A 19,082-nucleotide genomic window follows, 5' to 3' on the forward strand; every position below is an offset into this window, starting at 1 on the left:
AAAACTATCACTAGACTTGTTCAAAATGTTCCTGCTTCTTTGTACCACTTTGCCTTTCTCTGTCACCAGAGAAAAGAAAAGTTTGCTATGTTTAGAAATACAGAAGGATCCAAATGATACTCTAAGGTTAGGTAATATATAACTGAATGCAGAGAGATTCGTGAGAGGTACAGAATTTATGTTCTAACCAATAAGAAAGCAAATGAAAACATTTATATTGAGTCTAAGAGAAATTCCTGAGAGGGCCCTGTGGTTAGCAAATTCTTCCCCACTAAAAGTACTGAGAACAAGACTTTCTGTGACAAGGGATATGGGGTTTTGATTGGTTTCTCATTTTAACTGAGCTGTGCTATTGCGGAATAATTCCCAATGACCTGAGTCCTGAGTGTGGTTTACAGGGCCCTTCAAAATGGAGGTGACTTGTCTACTTGTCCATCATACCTCTCTTTGGATCTTCCCCTGTACTACCACATCTCTGCTGCCACACAGATTCCAACTGATATTACAGCTTCATCTCAAATAAAGGATGTTCAGTTCAGTTCAGTCGCTCAGTCGTGTCCAACTCTTTGTGACCCCATTGACTGCAGCTTGCCAGGCCTCCCTGTCCATCACCAACTCGCAGTTTACTCAAACTAATGTCCATTGAGTCAGTGATGCCATCCGACCAGCTCATCCTCTGTCATGCCTTTCTCCTCCCACCTTCAATCATTTCCAGCATCAGGGTCATCTCAAATGAGTCAGTTCTTTGCATCAGGTGGCCAAAGTATTGGAGTTTCAGCTTCAGTATCAGTCCTTCCAATGAATATTCAGGACTGATTTCCTTTAGAATGGACTGGTTGGATCTCCTTGCTGCCTAAGGGACTCTCAAGATTCTTCTCCAAGCACCAATTCTTTGACGTTCAGTTCAGTTCAGTTCAGTCGCTCAGTCGTATCCGACTCTTTGTGACCCCATGAATCACAGCACGCCAGGCCTCCCTGTCCATCACCATCTCCCGGAGTTCACTCAGACTCACGTCCATCGAGTCCGTGATGCCATCCAGACATCTCATCCTCGGTCGTCCCCTTCTCCTCCTGCCCACAATCCCTCCCAGCATCAGAGTCTTTTCCAGTGAGTCAACTCTTCGCATGAGGTGGCCAAAGTACTGGACTTTCAGCTTTAGCATCATTCCTTCCAAAGAAATCCCAGGGTTGATCTCCTTCAGAATGGACTGGTTGGATCTCCTTGCAGTCCAAGGGACTCTCAAGAGTCTTCTCCAACACCAGAGTTCAAAAGCATCAATTCTTCGGCGCTCAGCCCTCTTCACAGTCCAACTCTCACATCCATACATGACCAATGGAAAAACCATAGCCTTGACTAGACGGACCTTAGTCGGCAAAGTAATATCTCTGCTTTTGAATATGCTATCTAGGTTGGTCATAACTTTTCTCCCAAGGAGTAAGCGTCTTTTAATGTCATGGCTGCAATCACCATCTGCAGTGATTTTGGAGCCCCCCAAAATAAAGTTTGACACTGTTTCCACTGTTTCCCCATCTATTTCCCATGAAATGATGGGACCAGATGCCATGATCTTCGTTTTCTGAATGTTGAGCTTTAAGCCAACTTTTTCACTCTCCTCTTCACTTTCATCAAGAGGCTTTTTAGTTCCTCTTCACTTTCTGCCATAAGGGTGGTGTCATCTGCATATCTGAGGTTATTGATATTTCTCCCAGCAATCTTGATTCCAGCTCGTGTTTCTTCCAGTCCAGTGTCTCTCATGATGTACTCTGCATAGAAGTTAAATAAGCAGGGTGACAATATACAGCCTTGATGTACTCCTTTTCCTATTTGGAACCAGTCTGTTGTTCCACGTCCAGTTCTAACTGTTGCTTCCTGACCTGCATACAGGGTTCTCAAGAGGTAGGTCAGGTGGTCTGGTATTCCCATCTCTTTAGGAATTTTCCAGTTTGTTGTGATCCGCACAAAGACTTTAGCATAGTCAATGAAGCAGATTTTTTTTTTTTTAAATTCTCTTGCTTTTTCTACAATCCAACAGATTATGGCAATTTGATCTCTGGTTCCTCTGCCTTTTCTAAATCCAGGTTGAACATGTGGAAGTTCATGGTTCACACACTGTTAAAGCCTGACTTGGAGAATTTTAAACATTACTTTGCTGGCATGTGAGATGAGTGCAACTGTGTGGTAGTTTGGGCAAATAAAGGATGACTACACCTTAATGTCATCCTTTCCCAGTCTATCTAGTTTCTACTTTTGACCTTCCCAAGTCCGTTAACCGTGCCATTGTTCTTCTGGTCATAGATTTAAACCTTAGAGCCCCACTTCCTGTCATCTCTTTTTCTAGTTCTGTTCTTGTTCCTATTCAATTTTATCTCTATCTGGCAAATTTGCTTGGGTTTTAGATTCTACCTAATACTGTAAATTCTGGCTACTAACTTAATTGTCCCACTCAGTTCTTTTCATCCATAATATGCTGCTACAAATACACTGCTTTCTCCAGGAAAGCCTACTGATCTACTCGGGTTCTGGCTTTCAGTTTCTGCTACTGTTATGATCCAAGTACCAACTCCCAAATATGTAACAGATCTGACAACTTGCTTCTGGTCCTTTACAAATTTCCTCCTTCTTCCTTCTTTTCAAAGATTCAAAGCTTAGTTATTTCTACGTTCAGCTTGAAAATCTTCCTTTCATAACATATCACTGCTAATTTATACCTGTAAATGTACTATAATTACAGTAGTCAATATTGAGTAAGTTTTTTTAAAAAAAGGATATGCCATATTCAATATTCTATGATAAACCATAATGAAAAGAATATGAAAAAGTACATATATATAGTAAAAATTAACACAACATTCTAAATCAACTATACTTCAGAAAACAAAATACAAGGTATGATAATGAACATGGGCTGAGCTACAATAGGCTTAACTTAAAGAACACACGCTTTAGTCCCTTAGCATAAAGAGCACAGAGCCTGGTTTGTATCTGGTTGTCTTTATGGATAATACGATCACCAAATTTCTGTATTTTGTTATCTATGATCAGAGCCAAGACACCAAACTATGACGATGAAATGAAGGGACTGGCAGAAAATGTCACCCTCCACATTTGTAGGCTACATATATTTGGGGCCCAGTATCCTCTTCAAGCTTATCTTCAGTTCCCCATGAGATGGTGGACATCCTTAACTGTTAGTCACTCAGTCATGTCCAACTCTTTGTGACCCCATGTACTGTAGCCCACCCTCCAGGATCCTCTGTCCACGGGATTTTCCAGGCAAGAATACTGGAGTGGATTGCCATTAGGTATGAACATTTCCAAAAGCCAGGCTGGTGATTTTGTGAGATGCCCCAAAAGCTACTGCTATTAATATAGAAGCAGATTTTCTTAGGGCAAACAGTAGTTTACATTTTATATATATATTAGCTTGCACTGTAATTTTACTTTTTATTTTATTTCCCCAGTTATCTAGTAACTGACATAATTTCTTATAGGTCTAAGCACACTCCTTAATGTCTAAAGCTCAATGGCTTACACACAGTACTTATAATATTACTTAATTAATTTAAAAACCACAAGCATATACCTTGGTAATGTTTTAATTTAAAAGATACAAATCTAAAAAAGAAAAAAATACAAATCTGATGGTCTAACAGACTTAAGACATTTCAAACCCTGAATTGCTCATGGAGACCTGCTCCCCTTTAAGAATACATGAAGAGCTGACTTTTAGAATCTGAGGCTCACTGATCATTTTGACCCTGAAAACAGTTTGAGACCAACATTTTAATCAGAGTTATAAATACACTGATGAACACACTAATTACCTGATGAATTTTCACTGCAGCCTTGCCAATCACTTCAATCATTATCCTTTCACTGAAATTATTTTTATTGGGACCAATCATGTCACATTTACATTTGTAAGAACTTTTAATTCAATTATATGTTTTAATGTCCATATTAAACTTTGCCAACTGGAGCCCCTGCTATTTTCATTTTTCCTTTGTGATCATTATTTCTGTCAAGTCCATATGGTGTATATCTAAGTCTGTGAGCTAGAGAATCTCAAGGAGGTAGAAGGTAAGGGAAGAAAGAGACACAAAGAAAGAAGCAAGCAGAGAAAAATGGACTGCAGCTGTTCTGGAGGTTAGACTTCAAAAGAAAACAGTGCTACACAGTCAGTGTCAAAATATCCCTGGACTTTATCTTGAGAAGAAGGTCTCTAAGGAACTATAGTACCAGAATGGTGAATGGACAAATTAAACTGTCCCCCACCTTGAGTCTGCTTGATCATTGTAATGTGAATTTGCTGACGATGTGGATGGGACTTTTGCATAGTTTTCACATCAAACTGATTGTTTCTGCTTCTCCACTACAGTGTTCCTCAAAGTGTAGCTTACAGAACCCTGGGCAAGGTCCGTGATGTAAGAACTATTTTTAAAGTAGTAATAATCATAATAATACTTCTCTGGTGGCATCTGCCCTGATGAAGCAAAAGTAACTGTACATAAAACTGCTGGCATGTTAGTAAGGATCAAGCAGCTCTGATGTGTACTAGTATTCATTTTATTTTTCACCACCTCACATTCACAAGGAAAACCTTCCACTTTCAAGTAAGAATGTCCTTAATGAAAAAAAATAAGTTTCAACCCTTGAATACACATCTTTCTAATACTCTGTGTGATCAAATGGGCAGTATACAAAAAGCACTCAGCTGTATACAGAACTACGATGAAAAGCATGTTATAATTGTTTGAGTAGCAAGCTAAAACCCCACTCTTCCATGGAATATTATTTTTTCTTGGAATAACAAAGAACATAATACACTCGTTCAGTCTTATATATCTGGTAGACACTGTCCCCAAAATGGGTGAATTAAGACTGTTACTGCAAGGAAAACAGTTTACCATTCTATGGATACTGAGAAAAATTTGTATTTTCAAATGAAAATTAGAATTCTGGAAAATCTGCATCCACCACTTTGACAACTTTTCATTACTAAGAAGCTTCACTGATAATGGTGTGATATTAACAGATGTGAATTTTTTGATACTGTATGTTGAAATGTGCTAACCTTTGGAAGATCTGCACAATCCAAAATTTTCCAAATGATCAATAAGTCACACATGTGTAAAATCTACTTACTATCTAAGAAAGACCAATGGATTTTAATATAACAGAGTATAAAAAGTGCATTGAAATAGTTTCAGATTCTTCATTAAAACTAATCTTTAATAAAGAAACTATTACTTATAGGTTTTAGTGTAGTAACAAGGATTAATGTTCAGAATTATATCAAATGATATTAAGAACTGCTCACTTTTCCAGATATCTGACTCTATGAGGCCAGATTTTATTCATATACTTTTATCAAAACAACATATTGCAAAAGTTCTGATACAGAAGCAATTATTAAGCTAGATATTAAAGGGATTTGTAAAACCATAAAGCAATACTGCTATTATTACTAAAATTTAAAAGACATAGTTATTCTTTATAACTATATAGTATATATAGTTATATAAAATATATAATATAAAAATTAAATTATTACTTAAAAATAAGTACTTAAAAATTTCCAAGTAGTTATTTTTATTACCAAATTAATTTATTAATCAATTAAGTATTAGATGAAAAAGTCTGAGAATCTCTGCTGTCTCATGATGAAAAATTCTTGGAGCAGCATTTCTCAGAGTGTTTTCCCCAGAACACCAACTCATGATATGATTCATAATAAAAGGGTTCCACTCTGGAATATGTTTGGAAAATTTGGAGACTTATAACATACGCTCTTCTTGGAGAGCTGCAAACCAGATTAGAAGTTCAGAGAGGTACTGCTGTACTGCATTTGTGTCATCTTATGTAACCCAGTGTTTCCTTATGTTGTCTCAGGAAGTCTGTGAATGCAGAACATGCTGGTCACCTGATCCTGAAGAAGGATGTCCTGGCACTGTGGACATCTGTGGTAACTTACCTTCAAGCCGGACCACCAGTGGCACCTTGAGTTCCAGCTCTCGGCAGGCTTTGGTGATCCCATTGGCAATGATGGCACAGTTGACAATTCCACCAAAAATATTGACTAGGATGGCTTCAACCTGAAATCAAAATAGGAAGGTGCTCATCAAAATGCTGACAGTCAGCATTCCCTCAAGTAACTGGCTAATTAACAAAGATAATTAAAATAATCCTGTCTTTAAAAGAAAAAAAGAACACAATAAAAGGACCAAGATGTTAAGAAAGTTAAAATTTAGTACTTAATTAATAAATATCACTAAATAACATTACCATATTAACCCAAATTATCTTACCAATCACTTCTCTGAATTCAAAATGAATAAGCCACTTATTTCTTATATAGTGTCTTCTGCTTTGTCTTATATTGCTGTCTGGTACTGTTATATTATAAGTAGTGTCATTTAAAATTTCATGTACTTCAAGCAACTCCTGCAGCTCAATTCCAGGAAAAATAAACGACCCAATCAAAAAATGGGCCAAAGAACTAAACAGACATTTCTCCAAAGAAGACATACAGATAGCTAACAAACACATGAAAAGATGCTCAACATCACTCATTATCAGAGAAATGCAAATCAAAACCACACTGAGGTACCATTTCACGCCAGTCAGAATGGCTGCGATCCATAAGCAATAAATGCTGGAGACGGTGTGGAGAGAAGGGAACCCTCTTACACTGTTGGTGGGAATGCAAACTAGTACAGCCACTATGGAGAACAGTGTGGAGATTCCTTGAAAAACTGGAAATAGAACTGCCTTATGACCCAGCAATCCCACTGCTGGGCATACTCACCAAGGAAACCAGAACTGAAAGAGACACGTGTACCCCAATGTTCACTGCAGCACTGTTTATAATAGCCAGGACATGGAAGCAACCTAGATGTCCATCAGCAGATGAATGGATAAGAAAGCTGTGGTACATATACACAATGGAGTATTACTCAGCCATTAAAAAGAATACATTTGAATCAGTTCTAACGAGGTGGATGAAACTGGAGCTGATTATACAGAGTGAAGTAAGCCAGAAAGAAAAACACCAATACAGTATACTAACGCATATATATGGAATTTAGAAAGATGTAACGATGATAACCCTGTATGCAAGATAGCAAAAGAGACACACATGTATCGAACAGTCTTTTGGACTCTGTGGGAGAGGGAGAGGGTGGGATGATTTGGGAGAATGGCATTGAAGCATGTATAATATCATATATGAAACGAATCACCAGTCCAGGTTTGATGCGTGATACTGGATGCTTGGGGCTGGTGCACTAGGACGACCCAGAGGGATGGTACGGGGAGGGAGGAGGGTGGGGGGTTCAGGATGGGGAACACATGTATACCTGTGACGGATTCATGTTTTGTACAGCAAAACTAATACAATATTGTAAAGTAATTAACCTCTAATTAAAATAAATAAATTTATATTTTAAAAAAATTCATGTACTTGTATCTTTTCCCTTTATAGTTTATACTTGAATTTTTACCTGTCATGGTACCTTTTAAAACTAGTGACATTATTTGTTTTAATAGGTAAAAATTCAAATTTTTCTATGCCTCCTTAATACTTCTTTGATAAGCCAGAAGTATATATTAATACTTAAAATTCATAGGTAGCTTAATAATCTTAGATAATGAATGACCTTTTTAATTAAAAACAGACCCTCCCAATAAAGAGATACAAGTTTACACTACATGCTACTGACTAGAATTTTTCTGATATGTAAATTTAAACTCATCATGTTAACCTGTTTGTACATATTCCATATTCAAAGTCACGTGGGCCCCCCCCAAAAAAAACTGTACTTGCCCTGAGTTGATAAATAGGTTTAAGAAAATCCTGTATAATTAACATGAAGAACGAGATAATGAAGAGAATTCATTACCTAGATTAATTGATAACACCCACAGATCATGGCTATTCATCAAGCTGGAGGCATCAAAATTCCAGCAATGGAGTGACAATTAAATTCTGCCACACTAATTGAGAAGCATATATGTGTGTGCTGCATGCCGTTTTTAAATTCCATTTATTCCAATATGCTGAATTAACTACACAAAACATATGAGAAAAGAACACCTCACATTTGTTCAGCACTCAACTGCTTTAAAAGTGCCATTACATGAACTTTCATTTTTAATTTTGATACTCGCAGTGTGTACAGTAAGTACAGTGAGGATTAACCCTCTATACCAGATAAAGCCATTCAGAAAACCCACACAATTTGTCCCAATGTTACACAGCTAACGAGCAGCAGAGGTGAGGCTCCAAGTCAGCTTCTGGATGGCCTGTGGATACTTCATTCATGCCAGCTCCTAGAGCTAGAATCTTGGGCAAGGGACATACACTATCTTGAATATGGCTTTCTCACCTATAAAATGGGAATAATAGTATCTAGTCCATAAAGTTACTGAAAGGCCTAAATGAGATAAGACACATGACATGCTTATTACATGCCTATAAGGTACTTTATGGGACCTCCCGGGTGGCTCAGTGGTTAAAAATCCACCTGGGGTACTAGAAACACAGAAGACCCAGGTTCAATCCCTAGGTTGGGAAGATCCCCTGGAGGAGGGCACGGCAACCCACTCCACTATTCTTGCCTGCAGAATCCCATGGACAGGAGCCTGGCAGGCTACAGTCTATAGGGTCACAATGAGTCAGTCGTGAAGCGACTGGGCAGGCAAGGTACTTTATGGATATTTATACATGCATTTACTGACATAAGCAATGGTGAAAGTGGACAGGTTACCCAGACAGCATGTACAAGAAGGAAACCTTTCAGCAGACTGCAGCTATGTTGAATTTGAATGTGATAGAAAAATGAACTTATTAAAGTTCAGCAAAAAGGTAATGTTTTAAGAATAAAATAAATGAGCAATATTTTTCAAACCAATTAAGAGATTGGGGCTACTCCCAAAAAAGAAATCTCCCATTACTATTCACAGCAGGCTGACTGGTAAGCAGAAGTTTGCTTTCTAATGATGGCTATTAAATGCTGTTAGTATTGAGGCTTGGTACAGCAGTAGTTTCCAAATAGCTGTGGGATGGAGAGAAGTTTGCCAGAACAATGGAAGAAAAATACACTTAAGAGCAATAATGACTCCACAGGGTCCAAGAGAGAAACTCAGGAACAGCTGAGGCTTACTCAGTTTCTGTAGAAGAACTAAGCTTTCTAGAAAAGCACACACTGGCCCATGTACATCTCTGCCATTGTCCAACTTGTACATTCTTTAAGGATGAATTCAGATGTCAACAAATTCTCAGTGAAGCTTTCCTCTATCATCAAGTTATGGTGAATTATTCTGTTTAATCCATCTAAAACCGTATAATCATTCTAGAGAGTAGTCACACCACATACCACGAACATACGTAAAGTCACCCACAGTGGCAGGAGTGGGGGACTAGAGGCAGGAAGATGCCTCTGGCCCTGTGATTCAGTTCTACTCAGTAGATATATACCCTGGAGTCAGTATCAGATATGAGCTGTGACACTGCTATTGCCTCATACAGTATAAGTTCCTTTGAATCTCTTACATCAGTCTCTCATTGTGTTTACTTAGCATCTGACAAATAAAAACAGATACTCTTCATAAAACAACTTGTACCTAAAAGTGAGTCAACCACTTCAACCAGTATTGAACCCTCAGAAAAGTCCTCTTTTCGAAAGGTGGGGGAATAGGTGGCTTGTTAGGTGTGCTGAAAGAAGAATAGCTGTTCTCAAGTGTAGTAAATCCACCCCGCATCTCCATGCACTAGGCACAACACTCAGGGCAGGCCACCTCCGTGCTCCTCTACAACAGGATTTTTTGTTTTGTTTTGTTTTTTAATAAGGATCTAATGTGATCCATGACATAGTGCAATCACCTAATAAATAATAGTTTAAAGACTGGAATAAATTAATTTCAATAGACACTTAATGGTCATCTCCCTTATATTAGACACAACAGAGTTAAGTCCTTGGGATATGGAGATGAGTAATGTGTCATCACTGTACTCAAAGAACAAAGAGGAGTTTGAGAGTCAGACTAGTAAACTGTCAACTGCAGTCCTGCCTCCATAGTCTCATGGAGCTAAGACCAGGGCACCACCAGTGGTGCAGACTATTGTAGCAAGAGGGGCCTTTTGGAAGCTGTGATGTTCCAGGTGACAAAGAAAAAGAGAGAGCAGCAACTCAGGTAACAGAGGGCAGCCAGGATGAAGGAAGAGCTGTTATGCAACCTGGTTCACTTAGGACCTATAGGCTGAATGCGGAAATAACCTGAGAAAATGCAGGTGAGCTAGACTGGAAGGCACCAGAGGCCAGGGATGGGAACTTGGCTCTTTTGGCTTACTCCTTTCTTTCCCAGAGCTAGATGAAGACAAGCCTTGAAAGTCTCCCTTGGGGGGAAAAGGGGAGTGATGGGAAAGAGAGAAGTGTGAATATGTGAGCAAATGTGAGATGAGAAATATAGAGCAACTATGTGGGAGCATGAGAGACACTAAGAAAGACAACCAGTGAGAGAGAGAGCATGACAGAATGTGTATGTGAGAGAAAGAGAAGGAGAGAAAGAGTATGAGTGATACTAACAAAGCAGTTAATATTTTTATAAGAAGAACAGCAAGACACAGAAGTGAACAGGCCGCTTAGCTCAGGGACACAGGGTTGTCTGGGAAACATGGTGTACCATGGGCACCACGATGAAATCACCACAAGGGTGACAGAAAGACCCCACACCACCAGAGATGACGTGGTTGTCTCCTCCTACAAACTAATTTTCTGTAGTCAAGCACTGTAATGGAAATCTGATTTAAGCTTTCACTTTGGGCTGATTTCTACTATAATCTGCAATCTCAAACTGCGAATGAAATTAAGACAGTCTGAAAATGAAAGCCTTGTGACATCATCATTATTATTATTTGGCATTTATAAAGCATGTCAAATCTGCAATGTGTGCCTCACGTGTTCATTTATTATTATAACCCCTAACTGCTGCTCCATGACAATACCAACAGAAACTTTTACTAGTCTTTTTTCCTCTCTGGCAAAGGGAATGTTTTTAAAAGTTGGCACTAGGCCTTTTCATGAATTCGAAACTCTCCCCAAGATTCCTAAGTGCTTTCAGAAGTAGGCTTTTCTAAATTCTCGGGTGAGGATTACAAGGGTTGCTATTTACTGTTTCATAAAAGTAAAGATCATCTAGTGAGAAGGTTATGGTGTCAGATCAACTGCACAGGTCCCTGGACCACAGACAGCCACTCCCAATGAGGGGTCTGTAGCAGCTGTTGGCTGCTGTGCAGGTGGCCAGGAAGTGCAAATGCAGGTTTTTCAAATGTTTGCATGTGTTTGGCTTTGCAAAATACACTCCAGCTGTAGATTTCAATCCACAATTAAATGTAAAGAATGAACTTCAAAAGAAGAAAAGCTACAGCTTTGGCATTTAACAAGTTCTCAACCTGAAACAAACAAAATTTACAAATAAAACCCTTTTGGGGGGGATGTAATCACTTTGAGAATTGAACACTGGGGCTTCCCTGGTGGCTCAGTGGTGAAGAACCTGCCTGCCAACACAGGAGATGCAGGTTCAATCCCTGGGTCAGGAAGATCCCCTGGAGAAGGAAATGGCAACCCAGTGCAGTGTTTCTGCCTAGGAAATCTCATAGACAGAGAAGCCTGGTGGGCTACCATCCATGGGGTTGCGGAAGGGTAGGACTCGACTTGGCGACTAAACAACAATGAACACTATGTAATCTCAATCAGATAAGTTGACACACACAGAAGTTCTTTGACATAATTTTAGGTAAGTCCTATCCTTTAGAATGTGCCCTCATAGGCAGATAACAGCAAAAGGTAATGTACAGTATATACAGATCAGTTCACTTCAGTCGCTCAGTCTTGTTTGACTCTGTGACCCCATGCACTGCAGCACGCCAGGCTTCCTTGTCCATCACCAAATCCCACAGCTTGCTCAAACTCATGTCCATTGAGTCGGTGATGCCATCCAACCTCTCTGTTGGTGATGCCATCCAACCTCCTCTGTTGTCCCCTTCTCCTCCTGCAATCTTTCCCAGCATCAGCGTCTTTTCTAATCAGTCAGTTCTTTGCATCAGGTAGCCAAAGTATTGGAGTTTCAGCTTCAGCATCAGTCCTTCCAATGAAAGTTCAGGACTGATCTCCCTTAGGATTGACTGGTTTAAAAGCATAGGGTAAATTTCAGGGGAATTGTGAACTCTTTGCAACTATTTATAAAATTCTGTTAGAATGTACACTTTCCCCAGGAAAATGTTCAAAATCTTTAAGAATCAAAATGTTAATAATAATCTCAAATACAGCAATAGTTAACGTTTACTAAGTATTTAAGGGCTTCCCTGGTGCCTCAGTGCAAAGAATCCAACTGCCAATGCAGGAGATGCAGGTTTGATCCTTGGCCTGGGAAGATCCCCTGGAGAAGGAAATGTCAACCCATTCCAGTATTCTTGCCTGGGAAATCCCATGCACAAAGGAGTGTGGTGGGTTATAGTTCATGGCGTTTTGAAAGAGTCAGATATGATTTAGAAACCAAAACAGCAATTAGGTATTTAGCAGGTCATAGTAGGCAGTATTCTATTTTACTTATATTAATACACTAAACACATAAGTAGTATATCAGATGGATACAATTTTTATCTTCATTTTACAGATAAGAAAACTGAGAGTACCAAAGTTCTGGAGAATCACTGGAGCTGCACCTTTACTGTCAAATGTCTTTTGGAGCCAGTAAACCCATTGAGGTCCCACAATACATACTATGCTTAGTATTGTCTCATTCATTATCAGACCTGATTCTGCCATAAACATGTGAGGTAAATATTATTTATCACATTTTACATATGAGAAAAGGGAGGCTCAGAGATGTAAAGTGACTTGTACCAAATTATGCACCCAGTATGTCATCAGAATCAAAACTCCAGTTGTTTTTTTTCTTTAAGATTATCCTGGCTCCTTTTAATGAAAGGTAAGTATTCACAGATTGCTGAATGAAAATTATATTCTTGAGAGCCTGTTCTGTGCTAGGTACTCTTTAACCAGAAAGTGTGGTTGGTAGCTAGTTCGACAAGAAAGATTTTTACACCACAGACCAGAAATATTCTACATGTATATCTTAAATTATAAACACTGATTATCAGTCATGAAGGCGAGGCAGACTGGGTACTCTGAGATCACAGGACAGGTTCCTGTTACACTCTGCATGCTGAGGGAGGGCCTCATGCAGGCAGTGAGATTTAGCACAGTATCTGAAGGACAGTCTAGAAGAGGACAGGTAGATGAGAGAATGAGGAGTTAGTACTTCAAGACCAGAGAACACTAAGGGCAAAGGTCAAGGGGGCAGGACAGAACTTGATGCCATTGAAAAACTGAACAGAACCTGGAGGAGTCTCCGGAGGCTGGGAGTTCCAATGTGAAGCAGTGGGAAACAAGATAGACTACAGCTGCAGGAACGAAATCAGAGTCTTACAGAGCAAATGTCATGAGTTTTGAAAGGCGTTTCATCTCCATATGTCTAGCATCCACAGGGAGGTTGGGAAGGGAACTTTCATTATTCAGCATCCACAGTGCACCAACATTAAGTTTATAAGATGGGTTTTAGAACCTCTATTTCATGGATAGACTGAGGTTGAGAGTTTAGGGTTTCTTAGCCATTAAGCAGTCACAGTGTCAATGAGGCTCTTTCTCACCATATCACATGTAGAGCTGTCTGCAACAGCTGGGTGATCTTAGGGGCACTGCTGACATACACCAGAGGTTAGCACACTTATTCTGGTAAGAACTAGTATGGTGTGTGCACTCAGTCGTGTCTGACTCTGCGACCCTGTGGACTACAGCCCACCAGGCTCCTCTGTCCATGAAATTTCCAGGAAAGAATACTGGAGTGGGCTGCCATTTTCTTATCCAGGGGATCTTCCCAAGTCAGAGATCAAACCTGCATCTCCTGCACTGGCAGGTGGATTCTTTACATACACTGTGGACACCTGGGATAAGAGCTAGTTAGTAAATATTTTAGGCTTTGAGGGCCAGTCTCTGTTTCAGTTACTCAAGTCTGCTGTTGTAGCATTAAAGCAGTCCTAGACAATATGTAAATAAATAAGCAGACTACGTTTCCTCTTCCCTGGTTGCCAGGGTCCAGCCCCGGTGGATCCAGGGAAACTAGAACGGTGAACGGTGTAGGTGAGGAAAGCTTATTTATTTAATTAGAAATATAAAATAAATTAAGAAGAAATAGTATAGTAGGAAAATTTAGTGGAGAAAAGAGGCTGAATAACTTGGTTTACGTGGAAAGCCAAAAAAACTTCAGGACAAGAAGTCTGCACCATCTACGTTAGGCCACCGGCGTCCGTTTGAATATTGGAAGGTGCCCTGCCTTGGGCTCCCTCTCTCATGGATCTCAGAAGCCAGGGCAAGTAAGTAGACATGGCGAGCCTCCACGCCCCAGATGGGAATTCAGCCAGAAAACAGAGTAAAGAGGAGACACGGGGGAAACCAGTCCAGCGATTGGCCCATCCCCTATTGTTCAGAAGGCCTTTTATACTTTTTAATTGTACATAGAGATCAATGGGTAATACAAAATTATGCAGTGTCAGCAGCCCTGACTCTTATCGAGACCAGGCTTCTTCTCTGCATACTTAGTTGTATACACAAGTCTTAGGTGATTTACATCATCTTCCAGCCAGAAGGCCAATTAACATTTTACAGCCCTTTTCTGATAAAGGTTTGTCAACCAGAAGACTTATTTATGTCAAAAATGTTGTTCTTCCCAAAGTCTGGTGCCACTCTCAGAAAGCACTAAATAAAGTTACATTCTTACATAGCAAGGATACAACAATTTATAACAAGTAAAAGGAGTTTAGTGATTTATAAAGAGAAAAGTAATTAACTCAAAAGTCTAGCATTGCTAACATCAAAACTACTATATTCCTATATCCCTCAGGTGCCTAAAAGATAAAGAATATGGAGGCCTGGCAGCAGTCATTGAGTCAACAGTGAAAACCTGTCACCAATATAATTTTTAGCTCTTTAGAAAAGGCTTTGTATCTTTAAGATGCTTTAAGCTTTGTGCCTCTCGCAGTTAGGGGGCTGTAAGCAATTCACAAGTTGTAAAAAGTCTGGGGGAACCTGTTAGGCAAGTCAGAGGGCCATCAGAGAGGGTTTGAGCTGAAACATTCCTTTCAAATGCAGAAGACTGAAGCCCTAAGTTAACTTTTTCCAGAGAGTGTCAGAAGAGTGGAAAAGCACAGTACAATAAAATCAGGCCAACTCTGGTTTTGGGGGTACATGCTCAGGAAATTCCAGGGGGAACCCCTGAGGCCTGACTCGCCTTGCCCATCAGGCCTCTCTGCATGACCCTGTCATGGGTGGGATCTCCCGTGCTGGCTCCCGGCACCTGGTGGCTCAGACGGTGAAGTGTCTGTCTACAATTCGGGAGACCAGCGTTTGATCCCTGGGTCGGGAAGATCTGCTGGAGAAGGAAATGGCAATCCACTCCAGTACTACTGCCTGGAAAATCCTATGAACAGGCGAGCCTGGTAGGGTACAGTCCATGGGGTTGCAAAGAGTCAGACACAACTGAGCAACTTCACTTCACTTCGCTTCACATGTTTCCATAAAACTTGATTCACAAAAAATAAGTGGGAGGCCAGATTTGGCCCATGGGTCATAGTTTGCCACCCCTTGAAACAGACACAATTTGATTGATGGTTATTCTCAGATTCACTGCAACCACCTCTCCTTTTCTTTTTTTTTTTTAAATCATATTGTATTTCTCTCAGAGTGACTTTTCAGAGTTTAAGATCTCTTCCTTTGCTGTACCATTTTCTTGTTCTTATCAACAGCATTAATGCATCTAGGCTGTTCAGTTCAGTTGCTCAGTTGTGTCCGACTCTTTGTGACCCCATGAATAGCAGCACACCAGGCCTCTCTGTCCATCACCAACTCCTAGAGTTTACCCAACCTCATGTCCATCAAGTTGGTAATGCCATCTAGCCATCTCATCCTCTGTCGTCCCCTTCCCCTCCTGCCCCCAATCCCTCCCAACATCAGGGTCTTTTCCAATGAGTCAACTCTTTGCATGAGGTGGCCAAAGTACTGGAGTTTCAGCTTCAGCATCAGTCCTTCCAATGAACACCCAGGACTGATCTCCTTTAGGATGGACTAGTTGGATCTCCTTGCAGTCCAAGGGACTCTCAAGAGTCTTCTCCAACACCACAGTTCAAAAGCATCAATTCTTTGGCGTTCAGCTTTCTTCACAGTCCAACTCTCACATCCATACATGACCACTGGAAAAACCATAGCCTTGACTAGACGGACCTTTGTTGGCAAAGTAATGTCTCTGCTTTTTAATATGCTATCTAGGCTGTAGCAATGGCTAATTAAATAAATGTATCCACTCCAACATCAATATCATTCATATGAAACAAACCTGTACCTTTAACAAGTTCATAAAATGACCTGAATGCCTTTGTTCTTTTTCTCTTCCTAACATCGGCTAGAAGTGAACAAACAGAAGAGACTTCGGCAATAAGCCATCCAGTTTGCAACGATTATTACAGACACTTAAATACTATACTGCATTTAGAACACACTGTAGTGTGTACATTAAGCATAGTAAGCACCACTACTGGGTTCCGTCTGCTTCTTCCAGTTCACACTGCTAATTCAGTCCCAGTGCAGTAGGCACTGCTGATAAAAATCAAGCAAGTGTGTTTACATTAGAGAAGATAAGGACTTTCTTTTAATCACAACTTGTTTTAATTCTGAATGTTGTTGCTCTTGTTTAAGCATCTGTTTTTCTCGAACTGTTTTTCTCTTTTTTTCTTGTTGTTTTTATTTTCCTGCTGAATTCTAATCATGTCTTCTAATCCATTGGCAGCCAAAGAAGGAAAATAAATGATGAAGGAAATTAGATGCAGCTTGGATAATTGATGTTTGTATGCCTGGCTTTAATAAAAACACTCTGCTAAATTAGAGAGGAGTCTAAATGGATTCAGTCAATAGGGAAGTGATTCAGGTGAGGCATTCAATCCTGGGATTTGTTGTAATCTTACAAACAGGCAGACAGATCAGTTCAACTGGGACGAGATCTGCCTGTTGCTGAAATCTGAGTGAGCTTCCACAGCTTGCTGTTTTACTTTTGATTTGTTCCTGAAGTTTGACATTATTTTCTTTTGTACAAAATCAAGCTCTAGGATCCTTGGGTTAAATAAAGTAAATGATTCCAAACTTATACATGACATGAGAACAACAGTATTTCTTGACAAACGCCCACCCACTCTGCCCTTTCAGTTTCTTCTAAATCCCATGGACGGAGGACCCTGGTGGGCTGCAGTCCATGGGGTCGCTAAGAGTTGGGCACAACTAAGCGACTTGACTTTCACTTTTCACTTTCATGCATTGGAGAAGGAAATGGCAGCCTACTCCAGTGTTCTTGCCTGGAGAATCCCAGGGACGGGGGAGCCTGGTGGGCTGCAGTCCATGGGGTCGCACAGAGTCGGACACGACTGAAGTGACTTAGCAGCAGTAGCAAGGAAGAAATACTATTAGTGAGTAAACAATCGGCCTGAAGAGCTCAGAATTTAAAGTAAACATTTCAATCCCAAACAACATTTCAGCATTTTTAAGTGATCAAGATAAATATCGACCATTCTATTCTCCCCAACAATTTTGGAGTATCTATCTGTTATCCCAAAACTGATAGCATGGAAATGATATATGATGGATGAGCAATGCTTGGTTGGAAAACGAAGTTTCCCTTAAGCTTGACCTCTAAGATCACCCGGGATGAAAGAAGGAAAATGTGTCTAAATCACCATACGTGTATAAGTAAAATGGTATGGAGGCTTAGCATTTATTGCATGTTAATTTTCCTAGGTGCTAAAAGAGATGCACTATAACCTTCCCTGGCATGTAAATTGAGACTCAAGGAAATTAAATAAGTTGTCCAAGGGCACACAGCTATTAAGCAGTGGAGTCAGGATTTGGACCAAGTCAGTCTTACTTCAAAGTCCATGGTGTTTCCACTCCCTTCAACAGTCTTTCTATAACTAGTCACTTTCATGATTAATCAAGAATCCCAGTTCTGTTTTGATCTTATTTCCAAGTTTCAAGGACAGTCTTGAGTTCTAAATTCTGGTGGCCAACTACTCCTTGCTTTCAAATCTCACTGCTCAATTAAAATGGATCAGAGTAAGATATTTTTTATAGTTTCACAGACCAGTGGTTTTGGTTCTTCACAACCCAACAAGATCCCTGTTTACTGACGAAAGAGTTGTCCAGAGTTTGTGGTTTGCAATTCCTGCTTAAGACTGCAGAGGGGTCATGATGTTATTACAGTGAGTTCAAAATCCACAGTCCCTCCTGAACTGGGGTAGATATCCCTACAAGACTCCTCTCTGTAGACTGGTAAGCCACCCTTTTTCCCTTTCTAATGCACTGAAATTTATCCTTTTGCTAATACTATTATTTCTATTTTTATGACCAAGAATATTCTAATAGAGAATCATGCCATTAGAGACATCACTGAAGACACCGATTTTAAATATCAGACCGTGGAATGGCTGGTGGGAGGTATGGTAACTATGTTTGAGCGACTATTCAAAGTGCTGCATTGAGACTAACGATGGAGCCACGTCCTGGTTTAGAGAGATCTGTGACCTATTCAGAGAGATTTCTGCTATGGCAGTGGGGGAAAGAGGCACAAGCATGTTAGAGATATGTCTCCCTAACTTTACACTTAGTTACCTAATGCATATTTTGATAATTAACACTTAAAGATTTAGTCTGTCAACAATGTTCTCTTTTAATGGCTTTTACTTAATACAAAGAAAATAATCAGAAAACCCAATTCAGATTCAGCATGATCACTCATAATCTCATTAACTGTGCATGTTTAGATATATTAATTTTTTTTAAAAAATTGAATATGGACTTCCAGCACTACAGAGGACCAAGGCACCTTCCATTATGAATATTGGTTTAATAAGTTAAAAGATACTCTCCATAATGAATCATATGAAGTTATTCTTGCTCCCAGGACAAGTACCTATTTCTTTAAG

At 39.8% G+C, this 19,082-nt stretch overlaps 1 protein-coding gene across 1 annotated transcript in view; it reads right to left on the reverse strand.

Annotated features, from left to right (window-relative positions):
* The window catches only part of SUCLG2 (succinate-CoA ligase GDP-forming subunit beta), a 290,163-nt gene that overhangs the window by 17,981 nt on the left and 253,100 nt on the right, over positions 1 to 19,082 (reverse strand). Inside the window, exon 10 of the mRNA XM_052638350.1 lies at positions 5,976 to 6,096. Within this exon, the coding sequence (XP_052494310.1) occupies positions 5,976 to 6,096 (121 nt within the window). The remainder of the gene's footprint in view (positions 1 to 5,975; positions 6,097 to 19,082) is intronic.

This window comes from Budorcas taxicolor, chromosome 1 (assembly GCF_023091745.1).
Source record: "Budorcas taxicolor isolate Tak-1 chromosome 1, Takin1.1, whole genome shotgun sequence".
NCBI classification, from domain to species: domain Eukaryota; kingdom Metazoa; phylum Chordata; class Mammalia; order Artiodactyla; family Bovidae; genus Budorcas; species Budorcas taxicolor.